The following is an 18565-nucleotide window of genomic DNA, read 5'->3' as shown; positions in this document are numbered from 1 at the left end:
TAGTTTTTATTCAAGTACGCTTTTTGTTAATGGAGACTGAGAATCCATTAACACTGGAACTGATTTAGTACATCAGTTCCACTGTTATGTGTTCTTTTGAAAATAAAGTGTATCTATCTATGGCAGGAAATCGCATGCATTATTAGTCATTTCCATTAAATCAGTGTCAAAAGGTCTTGAAACAATATTATCGTTTATCGCAAAAATTTTTTAGACAATTAATCATCCAGCAAAATTTGTTATCGTGACAGGCCTACGTGTAACTCAACCTTTATTTAGTTTTTAGGTGCATTGTGCATAGCACACTAATTGGTACCTTTGCCGTTAAATTCTCTTTTGTAATTAAGCACTTCTTGGGTCTTAACATCACAAAAGATTGGATCAGAAACTCCATACTGAACTGATTTTTAATCAATGGTGTTTTTTTTGTTATTATACAACAACTTTTTTTTAAAACAAAAATCTTGATTCATAAACACTAATATTAAGTTGACTCTGTAAATATTTAATTTCTCTTCTTCTGTATATTAAAGTTATTGCATTTTGCATTCACTGTGTAAACTTTGAACAGAGCTCTTCTGCTTGGCCTGGCCAGTAATCCCAGTTTGAAGGATGTCTCACTGGATCTCAGCTGCTGTGAGGTAAGACTGTTTTAAGACCAGGCGCACAATCACTCTCATGTTCTACATGAATTGATTTCCTGTTCATCTGCTCAGTTTGTGTCAATAAAAACCAGTCTAAATGATGAGTGTGCTAACACGTCCATACGATGAGAGCTTTCAAGATCCATTTGAGAATATTGGTGCTCAATTACATAATTAAAATCTGACTAGTTGGTGTAAACTTTGATGGATGAGTCAGAACACTCAACCATTGGAACCAAGGTTTGTATTTTTTATTGCAAACCTTTTTGATTGCTCCTGTTAGCACAAGTTTTGTGATTCCAGTTTTCATCAATTTGGAAATGTTTCTCATCCAATGCGATGGAGTTTTTAGAATGCACTTGAAAGCCACTTGACAGGCCAGTGGCAGCGCCAAAAGGCAGCATAATGGACTCGTTGGCAAACAGCAGGGAGTGGGTGATGGAGGAGGAGGGAGGGGTTCAGTTTCCCTCTGTTTCATCACAGGATGCACTAAGGCTTGCTGCCATCTCCTCTCTCCCTTGTTTGAACAGAGACAGATTGCCGCAGAGCATAATGACTAAAGATAGCTCATGAATACAAATTATACAGGATGTCTTCTTCTAAAAAATCTTCTCCGACTGAATCTTCGGGGTGAAATGATGCCTTTTCAAAGCCTGTAATGAAGCGTTCGACAGAGGCGGCCCTGAGCTGCTCTGAGTGAGCAAAACGGTGTGAAAAATCCAGCCTTTTTGCTGCTCCCTGCTGAGCATGTTTTGCATGCCAGTGTGTTTGTCTTTGACGAGTTTTGTGTTTGAACACAAGAATGATCATTAAGCATCTGTGGGTTTCGTTGTTGGTAATTGCTGGCTTGGCTTTGACATGCTGTTTTCTCCTCCTAATGCTTCTGTAAGCTTGGGCATTGTGTAAGTATCTATGCGCTCAATCTTATTTGTCGATGTCTCATTCTTCCCTCTTTTTATTTGCATGTCTACTATAGCAGTGGTCCCCAACCTTTTTATTACCGCGGACGGAACATTTTGCTGCGGCCGGGGGTGGGGGGGTTCGTTGAGGCGGTGTTGGTGTTCCCGCATATCCTGAATATACCCAATTTGGGTTGTCTTGGCGTTTTTATCGCAACCTGTGGGCTTTTTTCTGTCTGGGAACGAGAATACGACCTTCTGAATGTGACAGGTAGCCAATCAAAAAGCGCGGTGACGTAAGAACAGAGGGGAATCCCAAACAGCTGACATATAGCGCAACTGGGTCCGGTGGATATCGGCGATGATATGTGGAAATGCTTATTATTAAATCTAAAGGTCATTATTATGTGTATTCAGTTAAAAATGTTAACTATGAAAAAACATATTCACCTCCAAATCATAGTGCAGCAAATAGAGCGGCTGCTCCCGCCGTCTTTTATCCACCGCCTTTTCTTTGTGTTACGTCTTTTATTCAAATTACTCCACAAACTATCACTATTGCTTCTACATAGTCATCAGTGTTTGGTTATTCTAAATTCCCGCTATGTTGGGGGTTTTACTGGATTATACTCTGGAATCGGGATGTTCGTGACTGGAATCGGTTCGTGTTGCTCCTGCCTTGGAGACACGAACCGATCGAACCTGTTGGACTTTTATCAGCTCTGTGGTCACAGAGATTTGGAGAATCGGCCGACAATTCTTAAATCTTTCCGACTAAACCAGTCTTGAGACTCACAAGCTCTACTCGACCACGGCCCAAACGCTCTGACTCTGGTCGCTATGCTAATGTTTATATATCCCTTCAAAATAAGATACAGATGTGCCACAAAAACGAACATTTTACTTTCATGAAAATTTTAACTCACGATAATGACTAACGGGAGCCCTGAGCTTGTTTCTCTGCAACGAGACGGTTCCATCTGGGAGTGATGAGAGACAATGACACCCGAAGTGTTGCTGATATCCACAGTCTGCTTGGTCTCTAGTGGCGAAGCAGTTTGAAGCTTCATTGCCTCATTACCAGCCGGTCGCCGCATGTTACGCAGAGCGGCTTGTAATGTGAGACTCACCTACCGGTCCGGGATAAATCCATTCTCCTGTCTCTTCTCTGGGCCTTTTCCCCTTCGCAAAGAAACTTTCCAAAGACATCTGATCTGTTTCTTACTCATTTTGATGTTTGTGGGCTCAATGTTGGTGCGCAAGTAACTGAGAGAATCCGGTTAAAGGATTTTCAAAATAAAAGATCCTCCAGACTCACATAATACATAAAATGGAAATATTTCACTATTTCTCGCGCGGCCCGGTACCAATTGGTCCACGGACCGGGGGTTGGGGACCACTGTGCTATAGCACTTTCTTCTCCTGCTGATCATATATTTTTTTACATCTTGGACAAAAGCATTTGTATGAATAAATCAGGGAAATCACAACTTTGTGGCAAAATTTCCATATCTGGATTTTGTAAAATTAGGACTTGTATCAGTTTTATTCTGAATTCTCTAGTAACTGTAAATTAGAAAAAAAAACAACATTCAAAAGTTGTTTTTTTTTCTAGTTTTTATACGTTGAACAATCATTGCAAACAGTGTGAGAGAGGTAGCTAATAAAAAGTTGCCATAAAAGTGTGTTTCCATTTCAGAACAAATGTGTGTCGGATCTGATGCACACAGCTAAAATATCTGTGCATGTTCTCTGAATGTCTGCTAAAGTCAAGCTCTCTTTCCCCTTGTTGCATGTTGACTGGCCCACAGACATGTCTTAATATCATAAAGAACTGTTCACTTTTACATGCAGGGTTTTCCATCTGTGCTTCCTCTGACCTTACGCTTTAACGCCTCACTGGAACCGAGCGGTTTTGTTGTTAGTCCTACATTGTAGTGGTTAAGTACGAAGTGTGCGCTGATCATAAAACGGTCAGACGTTTTAGTTCCTGACAAGCATGTCACAAGTTGGGGACGGTCAGGCTTAAAGTCGACTATCTCCGATCTCACCATTTAATTTTTTTTGTATGTTTTTATGTGTTGTTGTTATTGAAAACTGTGCAATATATGTGATAAGTAAGTTTCCTAATAACCACGCATTAACTCTCCCTGCCTTTTTTTTTGTTTTTGTTTTTCTTTTCAGCTTCGTTCGGGTGGCTCTCAGATCCTTGAAGGTTGCATTGCAGAAATCCCAAACATTTCCAGTCTGGATCTTTCAGATAATGGTGCGATGGCAACGCCTATACGCTTGTGTACTTCTGAGTCAAAAATGACCAAAGATGTTTGAAAAAACATCAATAAAAATGTAATAATCTCTCTGTTTAGGCTTGGACTCGGAGTTGTCCACTCTTCTCGTTTGGTTGGCCAAGAACCGCTCCATCAAACACCTGTCTTTGGGAAAGAACTTCAACAACATCAAGTCCAAGTAAGCATGCAGAGGAGGAGGGGGCGGGGAATATGGATCTGGATGGTGGAGGTACGACTGGTTGGGATTAAAATGAACTTGACACTAAAATTTTATCTGATTTTTTAAATTTTTTTTTCTCTCTCTGACGTTCAACAGTGAAGGGACAAATTGTCTTTAAAAACATACTAAGCACGGTGACAGCGAGATTTATGTGCTGCTAAAGCCGCTGAGGCCTGTTTACTACAACATGAATTATTAATCATTACAGGTTCATTTTTCTTGTCACCTAGCAAAACCCAACACGACTTGCTGCTCTGCTTGAAATGAAGGGCGATTCTGCAACGGAGGCAACATTTCAGATTTTTGTTTTTAAAAGTAATTATTACTGCACTTTACAATTATGTGCTAAATTAATGTGGGGGTTTTCACATAAAATGCACAGAAGTTTTGTGTTGTAACATGACGAAATGTAGAAAAAACTCCAACTCTCGTCTGTCAAAGAAAAATAATTTCCCCGTTTTTTCCCCTCCCTCTTGTCTTGTTTGTATTAGAAACCTCGCTCCAGTACTGGATGGCCTGGTTCACATGATTCAAGAAGAGGAGTCAGTAAGTATTTAATTTCTCCACCGTCTTCTCTGTGAGTCGCGAGTGTAGCCTTGTGCACCGATCAATAATGCTAAAGCGAAGGCATCAACGCACAGGGTTTGTGTTGCGAGTGTGTAACCTGCCATGTCAAGGAACTGTTACGCGTGAAGAGCCCTTCTCCCTGTGGAGGCTTAAAGAATCAGTCTAACCTTTCACAGACCCTCTGTCCATCTGCTTCGTCTTATCTCACCCTGTAATGAGAGCTGTAACAAGTTTTTCTCTGGTGTCTGCCCTTCTTTCTCCGCCCCCGTGATGGATTGATGGTCCTTATGTGCAATGAGTTCAATTTCTCTCTGGGTGTGTATGCAGCGAGAGTGCAGGTGCATCATCATTCGTATTGAGGGGACGGTGTGTTGTTACTGGTATATCAGCCGGCAAAACTACACAGAAACTAAAATGAATGGAAGGTGAATTAAGATGCTTAATGGAAAGATGTTCAGCGTGTGAACAGCAAGGAAATTTGCATTTTTAAAAAAAAAAAAAGAATAATCATAGCAATGACCAAATAAGAGAGCTCTTCTCTCATTTTTCTGTATGTGCAAGTTACTTTTTTTTTTTTTTTTTACTGCATAGTATAAGCAGTTAACAACCAGATCTGACATCAAAGTGATCGCTTGTTGAGATAAAACGCTTGTGTTGCTTTTGGAGAACCATACAGTTAATACATTGTTGCACACAGTTATTTTATTTCAGTGGCATGGTTTTGCATGTGCAGATGCTGCCTGAAGCTGATGCACATTATTGTCAGAGACACAAAGTTCTGCACCAACATGGACTGAATTGCCACACGTAGAGGAAGAAGCCATTACTCCAAAACTAACATAAAAAGCCAGATTACAGTGTACAAATGCACTTGAGGGACAATTGCTTTATTTTGGGGGTTACAGTTGAGCCCATAGCAGTATGTTTGTTGTTGTGTTGCTTACTTTTGTATTACTTTTTTTTTTACTTTTTAGAAAACTCCAATTTGTACCATCAGCTTTAAAATAAAACAATGTTCCATTGCTACAATGTTTTTTTTAGTTTTTTTTAAAGGAAGTTATTGTAGAGCCAACACCTCAGTGAGAGTATTAAGCTGCATTGCATGCTGTCTTTATAGGTAGTCACTGCCAGTCTGTCATGTTAGTGCAGTTCTCATTCTCTTAATATGACCTAGTGCTGCAAAATATTAAGAAACCTTGAGATATTACAGGTGAAAATTCCTACATGTAAAAGGACAGTGAAGGTCTATCTAAAGGCCCAAAGCAGATTTTATTACATGGCACCTGTAATATTTTAGCCTTCTAAATATTATTTCCCAAGCAGCTTTTTCAGACAGAGATCTTGTGATCTGATTCATTGTGCTCTGTCCTCCCCTCCTCTTATCATTCCTTCCCCTCCGTCCCCAGCCCCTCACCTCTCTGTCTTTAGCAGATTCCAGACTCAAAAGTGACCTGACCATCGTCCTCAACGCCCTCGGCAGCAACTCCACACTCACCCGGCTGGACATCAGCGGCAACGCCATGGGGGACATGGGAGCCAAGATGCTGGCAAAGGCATTGCAAATCAACTCGAAACTCAGGTGACTCCCAGCGTGTTCAGGAACTAAAGGACCGTCCCACATGTCTGTCAGCCTTGAACTCATCAAACTATTCCTTCTACATGCAGTGGCCAATCAGCTAGCTTCCCATAAAATGTTATTGTTAAAGGGGTTATTGATAAGCACAACCAAACAGTATGAAAGACTCAAATACATTGGCAACAACCTCAGAGTGTTTCAGTGACTAAAAGATACAAGTGAGTCACAACTCAAATTTTAGTTGATTTATGTTTATATAGCATGAGCTTTAGATAACTTACATGCTTCAAAATCCATATGTCTATTATTCTTTGTGATAATGGAGGTGTTTTTTTTTTTTGCACAGGACTGTAATCTGGGATAAAAACAACACCAGCCCTCAGGGCCTTCAGGATGTAGCAACCGCTCTAGAGAAGTAAGCAGAACTGTAAAATCTTTTTATGCACCAATCATGACAGCTTAACGTTTTCACTGACTGATTTACTCATGACTACAACTAGCATCTTGACATAAAGCTATTCTAGATCTACATGTTTATGAATTAACATCTTTGACATGGTTACACTGAGCCTGCGCCTACATGTTATGAGTAAAAACATCTGTATTTTAAAAATGCGCAGCAAGCTGAAAAGATGAACATCGCTCAGCTTTTCTACCTCTTATCCAAGTTAAAATATCTGTGTTAGCTGTTACAGCAGCGACTTCTTCTACGTTCATGCTGAGTAGAAGGAAACATAGAGCTACTGATAGACAGGAAGGAGGGAGAATAAAGGAAGGCAGGGGAGAAAAAGGCAAAGTGACAAACGGGGAACTGTCAGATGACAAAATACAACCTACGGGGGGAAAGGGAAACACATCAGAGTAAGAAAAGCATCAAGACTAAGCAGATCAGATATCGTCCTTTTGACGCTTCTGTTGAATCTTCCAAAGTGGCTGCATTTATTTCTGGGACAAGCATCTGAGCTCTCGGTGGCTGTTCAGATGCAAACATGTCCTCTCTTTGCAGCTCTGGTCCTCCCAGCAGTGTGTCGCCCCATTTCCCCTTTGAGTTGCTGAGTTGCATTATTGAAAGGATGATGTCTTTTTTTTTTCTTGTTCCTTGTCCCTGATCATGATTCTGTGCAGCAGTCATGTGTGTTTTTATCCGTTCATTTAATGTTCTTCTGCCTCTGCAGCTCTGCTCATTCGTTCCAGGTTTATTTCAGAAGTTCTGCACAGAATGTCAAATTTATGTTTGCGTTAGAAGCAGCTTCGTATTTTATCGATATCCTAGTCAGACTGGAATTTGAGTTAAGTATTTTCACACAAAAAAGAAATAAGAGTATGGGAAGTTAATTGTTTAACGACCTTTTGCCCTGGGCAGTTGTCCAAATGTATTCATCCGTTTATCCGTTTCATCCATCCTGTCTGTCTGTCCTTTTATCTATTTTTTATTCATTTCATTCAGCCATTCCTAATTTATTTATACATCTAGATGACTGCCAACCATTAAGTGTGTTCCTCCATCCACTTTGTGTATTTAGAGGATCGGTTTTAAAAGCCTCAAATCTGTAGAAATATCTGGCATTCACATTATCACATTTATTTATCATTAACAAATGAACTGGGAGCTTTTAAAGTATAGAATTTGATTATGATAAATGCATGTAAACCCTGTTTGACTACCTATGAATTTTTGCGATGCTTACACTTTTGTTTACTTGAATTAACTACAACTAGATATCATTTCTTCTTTTTTTATTTATTTTTTTTGCAATGTCAACAAATGCTTTTTTTTCTTCTCTTGTAAATCTTTGCATATTTTTTCTCTGCTTGCATAATATAAACTCGTACTGGAATGAAATGCTCTGTGTCTTTGCATTAGAAACTTTACCATTCGCTTCATGCCCATCCCAATCATCGATGCCTCACAGGCCCTGAAGGCCAGCCCTGAGAAGACAGAGGATGCCTTGCTCAAGGTAAAGTACAGGTTACTTAAATTCTTCTTTTTTTTCTACCTTGTTAAAACAAATCTGTAAAATCAACAAAACACCAACTCTATTTTAGATTTGTATGGCTTGTGTTTATTAATCAGACATTTACTGTTTTTGTTTTGTTTTTTCTTCCCAGATTGAGACGTATTTATACAGGAATCATGAAACTAGAAAGCACCTCCAGGAGCAGGCCTATCGCCTCCAGCAGGGCATCGTAACCACAACCACTCAGCAGGTGAGTGAGCACAAACGGACAATAGATGAGGATCTCTACCGCGCACTGCTTTAAGTTTTTTTTGTAATTCCACAATGATGCCATAGATCGACTTAAAAAAGTTTTGGACCTTTATTGGCTCCTGTTCTGAACAATTTGTGTTTAATGGGGATGTGACTGTTTGCTAAATGCAAACAGAGTAAACGACCAACTGTCACAATCTTGTTTTCCAGATGATAGACCGAATTTGTGTCAAAGTCCAAGACCATTTGAACTCACTGAAGAACTCCGAGGCTGACGCCATCTTGGAAGATGTCAGATCAGCGGAAAATCTCATCAAAGATGCAAGAAACTCTAAAACGGTGAGGAAACATGCAATAATTTTAGCTGCAGCTTATTTAAATGACTCTAATTTTAAAGTGCAACTCTAATGAAATTCAGCACTAATGAGATCACTGCAGCTTATCTTAAGAGTGAACCAACATGTCTGTGGCGTTGTTGTGAATACTGACTTCTCTGCGTGATCCTAGCTGCTCCGTAACCTTTACCACCTTGGATCAGCATCCAGAGAGGAGCTGAACAGTTCATCAGCAGGTCCCATCCAGGAGAAACTGGAGTCCATGGCTGGAGAGGTCACCACCGTCATGGATCAACAACTCCAGGTGGGATGTTTGTGCTAAAAATATTTATAACTGCTGGAAGCTAAACAAGATCGGCATGATCATTTTGTGATGTGGTCGGGGCCTTCAGTCTCTGCTAGAGTCCATGATGGACACTGCGGAGTCTCTGTGTCCACATGTGATGAAGAGAGGAAATCTTCGTCCTGAGTTGATGAAGGCAAGCTCAACCAAGATGGTCGTACCTAAATGCTTCGTCACTCAAACCCTCCTGGAGCAGTCTGGGGTGGATATAATCAACAAGATCAGGTCTGTATCTCTGCTACACTGGCTTTGAAGTCTTTTTGAAAATCTTTTTGAAAATCTTTTTATTGACTTTTTACCTTCTCTCATCTTCTGAAATGACTCAGTGAGGTGAAACTGAGTCTGGCCTCCTTTCTGTCGGATCGCATCGTTGATGAGATCTTGGAGGCTCTCTCCACATCACAGCTCACACTGGTAAGAAGACACCAGTTTACTTCATTCTGCCACATCCGGAGGAATATATCAAAACAAAACAAATCCAGAGTCGAGTTGATGAGATTCTTAAGTTAACACCTCATGTTTGGTACCTTTATTCATGCTCGGGAAAGCCGAACCCTGTCTACAGCCTCTCACTGTTTTTTTTTTTTTTTTCGTAACTCGTCTCATCAGGCAGACCATCTGGTGCAACGAGGACGCCGCTTGGTGCAGCAGGAGTCTGTGGATCTGGACGTGCCTGAGGAGAAGATTCCTAAACGAGCATCGGCTGAGATACTAGAGGCGGAAAGGCTTGAGGATCTGGAAACATGTATGGTAGGTCACCACTTTTTTTTTTTTTTTTTATTGTTTGTATACCAGTCCACTAGCCAGCACTGGCCACAGTGGATTTTATTAAATCCACTTTTTTTTTTTTGTACTGGTTATTGTATTTTTTTTTTCCTTTTTTGATTAATTGAGGTTTCCTTTCACATCTTTGTGCAAATAACTTGTCTTATATTGTGTAAAGTTTTAAAATGTCAGTATACCTCTGTCAACACATTTTTATTTTATACTTTGGTTTTATTACTACATTGATCGTTTTTTCCTCTGAAGTGTTTTTTTTTTTTTTTGTAATATTTTTCAGGAAGTGATCCGACTCTTAGCTTGAGCCATTTTTTATTTTTATCTAATTAACTTTGGTGGCATTTTAATTTGTTAAACAACTTGAATCACTTCACAGGCAAGCCTTAGTGCAGCACAGTCTCCAGTCATCCGTCGATTTTCTATAGTACTTTTGCCCATAAGTATTTTCACCCCTGCTCTCGATCCCGTTTCTTCCTCTTCTTCCACTTCTTCCACTTCTCTTGCTGCATGAGTTTTTTCATTTTCTTCCTTAAGCCTTATGGTGTGTTATTTTCTCTTCAATCTTCTCTTCTGTTCCTTCTTCTTGCCCTTTCTACCTTTGCTCCTTGGAGACTCTGTGCTGCACCAGCGTAAGTAACACAGGACTGCCCCGCTGTACACTCCTTTCTCTCCCGTTTTTGTCTGACTTTGTTTTTCACCTTTCTTCAATGTGCTTGCTTGCTGGACAGTCCACTGTGGCTTCTAATCTGCTCTGTTTCATCTGCTTAAAAATCTGTACAGAAAATGCACTTTATTTGACTAACAGTACTTTGTTCTTCTTATCATCTTGTTGAATAATAGATTTCATAAACCTCGGCACTATTTTTTATTTATTTTTTTGTTACGCTGCTCCGTTCCGCTTCATGAAGTGCACCGTTTGTCGTTGTCACTATGTGAATGTGGGTCAGAATCAAAATGGGATGCATTAAGAAGTCACTATGAACAGAGTGCATGTTATGATCCAGAGATATATCCCAGTTCAGTTATTCCAATATTATCCAGTTGTTGGCGTTTTAAGATTTTATACACTGTGAAATTTCAGTCTTTTGTTGGTATTTTTGAAGTTGTGCTTTTTTTTTTAATAATACTTGCAAAACTGCTCAGAGTTTTTGAGAGGAATGTTTTGCAAACGCTATGATATTCTGACCTCCATCAGTTGTACAAATAAAAGACCGAATGTTACAACACACTGCCATGCAGTCTGCAAAGTAAATGAAAGTTCATGATGACGTGTTTGTAGCTGTGGGTTTTGGTGGATGATAATACATGCTTTTGTTGCTTTTGATTTATTTTGAATTTTCACAAACTCAGTGAACTTAATGGACTTCCACATGCATTGTACTAGAAATGCTTGCTTGTTAAAAACCACAACTTTTTTCCCCTACAGTTGAGATGCCTGACTAATTTCTGCTGTTCTCTTCAGATGACTCCTAAGTCGAAAAGGAAAAGTATTCACAGCAGGATGCTGCGACCTGTGTCTCGTGCCTTTGGTAAGTTGTTTTGTTCTCAATTTAATGCATCAATAACATTTTTTGAAATAAGCTTAGGCACAGAGCTGGTGCTGTCAATAGCTACAAATCCCATAATGAGCTTATTTTAACTTCTGAGCAGTCCTTCTCTTGCTCCTGAATGTTTTATTTGTTCCAATTTTTTGGCGCGTGAGCTTATTAAAGTTAATGGAACGACGAATGTGTCTATATTTAAGAATCTTATCAAAATCCCAACCTGCAGAGATGGAGTTTGATCTCGACAAGGCCCTGGAGGATGTTCCCATCTACATGGAAGACGCCTCCACTTCGTCCCAAACTCCTCCCACTCCATCTGTGGGTGGGCCCAAAGCGGAGCAGCGTCCGTCCGGAGCGATCGCAGAGCTGCCGTCTGAGGAAGAGAAGAAACTGCAGCATTTTACCAAACTACGGCCGCGAAGGAACAAAAAGATGCATTCTAGTAAAGTAGCCGTAAGTAAAACATTGCTTCTCTATTGCGACTTAAATACCAGTCAAAAGCTAAGTCGTTGTCAATAATTTAAGTTGTTGGTCTTGCAAGTGCTGAAATAAACAGGCAAAGAGTAGATCATTGATATTGGACTTTTCTTATTTTTGCTTTTTGTCTTTCAGCAACTTAACAACACTCCATCTCAAGATGGCGGCGAACAAAATGGTCTCATGGGCAGAGTGGATGAAGGAGTGGATGAATTTTTTTCTAAGAAAGTCACCAAGATGGATTCAAAGTGAGAAACTACTGAAGAAAATGACAGATAAAATAGTCCAAATAAGCTCATTTCCATTTTGTTAAACGTGTGTATTTGATCATCTGTTTAGTTTTGACTTTAACATGCTATGCTTCCTCTACTGCCTCCTTTAAGACGGTCTTTGAAGAGCTCAGAATCTCAAGATGGAGAAAAGAAGAAGAGTAAAGGAGGATTTCTGAATCTCATCAAGCGATCCTCCAAATCCGATAAGTCTGACAAATCTGACAAATCAGATAAGTCGGAGAAAAATCAAGCAGCTTCAACATCCTGTGGTGCGCCCGCAGCCTCTGCTGCAGCTTCTGCGATCCCAGAGGAGCCCCCCTCTCCAAAGGTGGCAGTCAGGAGCCCACCTCCTGAACCAAAGTCGAGGTACAGCTAACCCATGATAACACACCTAACGTACGCCTCAGGTTCGACTCCTCTGATGGTGTCTGTCTCCCATCCAGAGACTCCTCCACCCGATCACAGCCCACAGACCACAGCAGCAGCTCCGACCGGTCCGAAGAACTGAGGACTCCGGACTCCATAGATGAACCCTGGGAGGGTTCGGACGGCAGGGGAAGTCCTCAAGGCGGGAAGAGATACACTGGAGTGCAGATGATGGGAAGTGGCCTCTTGGCAGAGATGAAAGCAAAACATGAGAGGAGAGCATACAAGGTGAGTAACGTCAGGTGGAGCAAAAATCATGTGGTAGATTAGGGAATAATAAAACCATCTATTGACTTACTACAAGAAATTTTCCCTTTTTATTCATTTTTCTCTGCACTCTAGTTTGAACACCTTGAGAACATAAAAATAACTAGAAATCTGAGTCTGGAAAACTATGGCCTCAGTACTGCTTTATGTGACACAATCTTGACTTCAACCAGAACCTTTGAACAAAGTGAATGTCTAATCCAATTGTTTGGCAAAGTTACACTAATTATATATTTTTCTTTGACTCTACATTTGGACATATTTTCCTCTCGATGATTTATTTATTCTCAGCAAATCATCCCAATGCAATTCCCTGCATGTGCTTCACATTTGCAACATTACTATTTTTAGGCTGCAGATAAATAGGCATGGAGCTGCTCCAACCCTCTGCTTGTTCTAGCAGGTTTCCAGGTGTATGTGCATTTGAAATAGGGGAGCACTGTTTTCTCAAAGCAGGTCGTAGAGAGCAGGAGCTGCATCCTCGATGTTTCACTGCGTCGGTCATTTATCCCCCGAGATGTAGCTGTGCATTAATGTTCTTTTAGAAAACTGTGTTAAAGAGAAATATCTACATCTGTAGATATTTCTACAGATGTAGATATTTCTACAGATGTAGAAATGTGATTCCACATTTTGTCTTTGTGTGTCTTGTAGTCTTCCAGCCCTGACAGGCCTGACAGCAATGCACCAGGTAAGCTATAAGGAGAAATTTATGATTAAAAATTACCAAAGGATAAATTGCGACAACGTTCAGGAAATACTTTTGCAAGGCACTGTAGTTAGATGGTTTTTGGTGGTGATTTCAAAGAGTTATTTTATCTTTTTTCTTGTTGTTTTTCTTGCATTTGTTGACAGCCAAGTCCCAATCCTCAACTACTGAAAGCAAGACTTCCAGTTGTCCCACTAACAAAGCCAATGGTGCTGCTGCAGAAAAGTCCTCGCCCCGTAGTGAAGCCAAGTCTGAACCTTCCGCTCGCCTCAGAGCTACGTCTTCCTCAACGTCCCCTGCAGGATCAGTAAACCCTAAGCCACCAGTGCCACAAGGAGCAAAGCCAGCCCTGGCTGCACGGCCCACCATCCCCCAGAAGCCGAGGGCCAGCAGCGGCAGGAGCATAGGTATTGCTGCGCAGTCTGCACAAGCTATCTGCACAAGCTGTCTGCAGCTTTTTGAATCACTTTTTAAAAACAGCCACATTTTGCAAAGTTATATTTCATGCCTGTTTTTTCACATAGATGAGAGTTCAGCTTCCCCCATTGGCAGCGGCCATGCATCTCCCAAGATTCTGCCCTCCACCCTAAAAAGGACAATGTCAGAAAAAGACAAGGAGCCCATTCTGCAGACCGGAGTTTCCACCAACAAAGGCCCTCAGGAAGGTGAGTCACAAAATCAGCTGAAAACTTTCACTTTCAAACGCTAAATAAACTTAGCAGCCTCTTATGAACAGTTTTAACTGTGTTCATCTAACAGACTCAGTTCCTCTGTGACCTCATGTTGCTGCTCTGCATCTAGCAAGTGACAGATGTGACTGATAGATTCAGGCCAAGAGCGTTGCTGATTAAAACTATTTTATCTGCTGTGCATCATAAATCAGACATGCAAAGTTTTTATTTTTTTTACTCTCTTTTTGTATCGAGCAATCCTTAAAATCAATTTTTACAGACTGTTCAACCTTGTATTCAAGTTAATAGTAAGAAAAAGAACGCCTTGCAAAAATAATTAGCAAATTTCAAACCTTGAAGCCTGATTATAACATTTTGTTGTTTCACTTGTTAACTAAAATCTAAAAGGTTTTTTTGTGAATGAAGGCTTTTGCTCTGTAAAACATGAATGAAGCAGATCAGAATATAGATCATGTACTGAGGTACACACAGTATTTGACAGTTTATTTTAGTTGGAAAAAACAGATGACTATAAGATTTCAATTACTGTATTTATTTGTTTAACGAAGACCAACATTAAAGAGAGATGTGTTTGGGAAGAAACATTAAATTTCGATCTGAATTGAACCTGAATTTTTCTCCCATTTTCTCCTCGTCTTTTACTAAAGGATAGAGTCGAATTTATAACATGGTAAATAAATCTCCTGAGAACAGGTCATAAAAATATGACAAAATATCCATTTAAATTTATGGGATTTTGTCTTGTTTTTCTTTTCTATTTGATCCAGTTACATTATTAATGTTGTTTTATTGTGTCTGTTGTTTTCAGTGAAGTCAGCATCAGATGCTGCTCAGAGATCCAGCCCTCAGTGCACCAACGCTGATGACCCAGGCTCCTTCAAAACCAAGGACAACTGTGCAAACACAGACAAAAACAAAGCAGCCAGAAAGAAGTCCTCGGACTCGGGGGAAGAGGCAGACAAGGACTTTATACTAATATGAGCCACTCACCAAGTCTCAGGCTCCTTTATAGAAAACTAACTCCAAGGGAACAAGTCTCCCATGGTTTATTTTTTACAGTATGATGCATACCTGCAGGTCCAGTTTGACCACAAAGTACAAGTCAGACCTGGTAGGCATGAGAAGCAGAAACACAGTTTTGACCTTAATGCATGACGAATATGACCGCAGTGGACGCAGTGAGCCTCCAAAGCGAAAAACCAAAACTGTGCTTCGTCTCGTGAGAGCTTCCTCGATCCAAACAGTATTTTTCTCCAGATGTGCTGTCAGCCTTGCTCATCCTCACTTTTCTTACTAACTCTTCAGGGTCTGAGAAGATGAATCATCAGGGTTTGGTCCTACTCACTTAGACCGTAAATAATAAATCACGAAGTGGAGTCAAAGTTTGACATCTCTAAAAATAAAGCAGGGTGCTTTGAGAGAGCGCGATTACAACTAACTACTGTTTTCTAAGGCTTGCTGCCACAGCTTGACACCCAGGGACCAAACGCAACAATAACCGCCATACCACTTCACTGTACTTGAAGCCAAAACGTATTAGCGAATCAGGACCGTCTCTGATATATTTTTGATGGATTTTATAACACTCTGGTTTTTCTGTATGTGCTACTAAATAGGATTCAAAGTGACTGAAAAATGTTATGCAATTTCTTTTTTTTTTTTTGTTATTATTTACAGGAATAAGCAGGTTTCAGCTGAGTGTCTCAGCAAAGACACAGATCAGAGATGTGTGGTTTACTTTACAAGTGGAACAGCTGCAGAGTGATGCACACTAAGCAACAGTGTGTAATACTCCATGTGAAAGCTGGAGTGGCCATATGATGTGTTACTGCTTTGAGAGGACTGTGGCACACTTTGTCTTTACTGATAATCAGCATAAGGCTTAAGCACTGTTAAATAATTGCTCTTTTATATTCAAACACTGTGGAATTTTTTTTTTCTTTTATCGAGGAGAATAACTTTGGGAATATAATTAAAGTGCAATAGAGAGCTATGTTTGGTTCTTTCTGGAGCATGTCTGTAGTGTAATTTCTTAAAAGAAGTTTTGAACTCTTTTTTTCGTTATTTTTGCAAATAAATAACATTGAGAATTTGAATTGCTCCTAGAAAGACTTGAATCCCATTCATTAAGACTATGCTAGTGCTCTACATGTCCAGTGACAACAAGGAACTTACTATAAAATACGACTGTTGCATAAAGAAATCTCAAAAGAGAAAGACAGTTCGAGACAGTCTTAGTTCTTTGTGTAAAAGCAAAACACTGAAGGAACTCCAGCACACAAGTTTTTTAGTTTTTTTTAAGTCTGCCTCGTTTTGCTTCGTTTGATTAGCGATTTGAAAATGTTCTTAATTCTTCTTTATGCTTAAGAATTAAGAAATGCACAGAATAAAGGCGGCAATCATACTGCTTGTTTAAAAAAACAATAATGCACTGTGTGGGGTGAAAGTAAACTGTCGGTTAATTGTGTGGCATCAACTTGGCCGTCGTGCCGATTTTTCTCTTTTGGTTTTAAGTCGGCATACCTGTTTCACACTGCTGTAGAGTTTGACTAATTCTGAAAATGAATTTGTGTAATAAAGAAAACAAACTCTAGTGTAAATGAATGATGATTAACAGTACACCGTTTACAATTTAAATATTTGATTGTTTTCTCAAATATTTTCATGCACAGTATGGGATGATCATTATATTTCTGTTCTTCTATGTCATAATTGTGTTGGGGTAATTCTCAATTTTCTGTGAGTATTGTGAATCAATAGAAACAAACAAGAAAACGTAATTATTGCTGGGATTAAAAAAACAAAAAACATAGATTAATGAAATATAATGCCAGATTTCCAGGACACATGGCTGTATATTTTTTGTGCCAGCATTTGTGCGCATTCTGCCACTGTGTGAACGCCATTGCATGCAGCAAAGTGTACAGGACACCTAAATATGCAGCCTGAATCAGATTTTATTCACTGTCCTTGTCTGGGTAAATCTGGAAAATTGACAGAAAAAGTTTGATAAAATCCAAAATTTCAGAAAACGACGAAGAGTGACTTTTTCAGAGCGGCAATTTTTGATTGATAAAATTAAAACTTACATTTTATTTAATTGAATGTTTTTTTTGATTACTGGCGGAATCCAAGAGCAGTTTAAAACCTGACAAAAAGACTTGAAACAGGATCCAGAATCTAAATCTTGCTTCATGTCTTAAGTTTCAAGAAAGTTTTTTCATTCCTATTTGTTTTGCTTGAAAATTTGCAAAAGAAGAACAAAGAAAATGTTATCCCAGATCATAAATTTAGCTTTAAATGACCAAGTTTCATTAGTAAGTGTTGGATTTGTTTGTGCAGTTGTTTTTTTTCACTTTAAAAGATTCAGATTGAAGTCGGGCCCAGAGCTCTGACCAGTGCACCTTTCCCACAATGTGGTGTCTGATGATGTCCTTTTATGGCGTTACAGTGGGGCTGTCCTTTTCTTGCCACTCTTCACGGTTTACAGATATTATTTTTGGTGTATAAAGTCAATCTGTCCTGGATGTACATGACTAAAGAATCATCTTTTTTTTGTCTCTGGACACTAAAAATGACAGGATGCTTCTACATTGCATGTTGTTTGAATTTAATCCACTCATATGTGGCTGTGTGCAGTTGCCATTTCTGAGCTTTTCTTTTTGGCGTAGCAGCAGCAGCACAATGCAGCAGAGTTTCTGTTGCATTGTGATGGAGACTGAAAATAAGTTGAGAATTATTCAACCTGAGCATCTGGTTCTTTCTGTTGCTGTTCAGTGTACAAACATGCCAGTACTCGGTAGCATTCGGTCTAGACGTGCCAGTCTGTGTGTGACTGCATGATGTGGCTGTGAGTTTTTCTGTATGTACATATGTGCTTTCTTACATGTAGGGCCCCGTGTGTTTATGTGTGTGTAACATAAGCACATGTAACACATTCACACGACTATGTGAAAACATGAAATCCTCTGTTGTTTTGGTACTAAGTGCACTACTATACTAGGGATCTGTTTGTAACTTATTTGAAATAAAATAAAGCAACTGAAGGCTGATGTTCTTTCTCCATTTTTATGTTTGTTGTCACTTTGAACATGTTTTAGAAAATGAAACAAACTTTACCTGGGACTACATGATAGAACGTGAATGTATGGTCATCTATTTAATTAAATTGATTCTTATTCTGTCATGACTTGGCATGTTTTAATAATCCTCGTGTTGGGAGTTTTTTATGCAACTATTAATACTGATTAAAATTATTTTACATTCTGCTTCATGTTTTCATTGGTCTCATTTGGTACATTTCCAGTCAGCCTCTT

General features: G+C 39.5%; 1 protein-coding gene across 2 annotated transcripts in view; it reads left to right on the top strand.

Annotated features, from left to right (window-relative positions):
* Positions 1–18517, top strand: part of LOC103478394 (F-actin-uncapping protein LRRC16A) — a 58698-nt gene extending 40181 nt beyond the window's left edge. Inside the window, exons 17-39 of one of the 2 annotated variants that reach the window (XM_008432217.3) lie at positions 572–641; positions 3728–3809; positions 3910–4009; positions 4543–4597; positions 6025–6197; positions 6541–6609; positions 8059–8152; positions 8304–8402; positions 8615–8743; positions 8912–9043; positions 9132–9307; positions 9409–9496; positions 9692–9832; positions 10474–10491; positions 11325–11391; positions 11633–11859; positions 12019–12131; positions 12267–12521; positions 12599–12809; positions 13503–13539; positions 13704–13964; positions 14082–14222; positions 15058–18517. In XM_008432217.3, the coding sequence (XP_008430439.2) occupies positions 572–641; positions 3728–3809; positions 3910–4009; positions 4543–4597; positions 6025–6197; positions 6541–6609; positions 8059–8152; positions 8304–8402; positions 8615–8743; positions 8912–9043; positions 9132–9307; positions 9409–9496; positions 9692–9832; positions 10474–10491; positions 11325–11391; positions 11633–11859; positions 12019–12131; positions 12267–12521; positions 12599–12809; positions 13503–13539; positions 13704–13964; positions 14082–14222; positions 15058–15230 (2911 nt within the window). In that variant the 3' untranslated portion in view covers positions 15231–18517. The remainder of the gene's footprint in view (positions 1–571; positions 642–3727; positions 3810–3909; positions 4010–4542; positions 4598–6024; positions 6198–6540; positions 6610–8058; positions 8153–8303; positions 8403–8614; positions 8744–8911; positions 9044–9131; positions 9308–9408; positions 9497–9691; positions 9833–10473; positions 10492–11324; positions 11392–11632; positions 11860–12018; positions 12132–12266; positions 12522–12598; positions 12810–13502; positions 13540–13703; positions 13965–14081; positions 14223–15057) is intronic. The other variant, XM_008432219.3, reaches the window with a different exon arrangement.
* Positions 18518–18565: the final 48 nt, after the last annotated feature.

The sequence above is a fragment of the Poecilia reticulata genome, chromosome 16 (assembly GCF_904066995.2).
Source record: "Poecilia reticulata chromosome 16, P_reticulata-male-v2, whole genome shotgun sequence".
In the NCBI taxonomy this organism is placed as follows: domain Eukaryota; kingdom Metazoa; phylum Chordata; class Actinopteri; order Cyprinodontiformes; family Poeciliidae; genus Poecilia; species Poecilia reticulata.
Note: the sequence above shows the minus strand (reverse complement) of the source record. Positions and strands in the feature narration are given on the sequence as shown.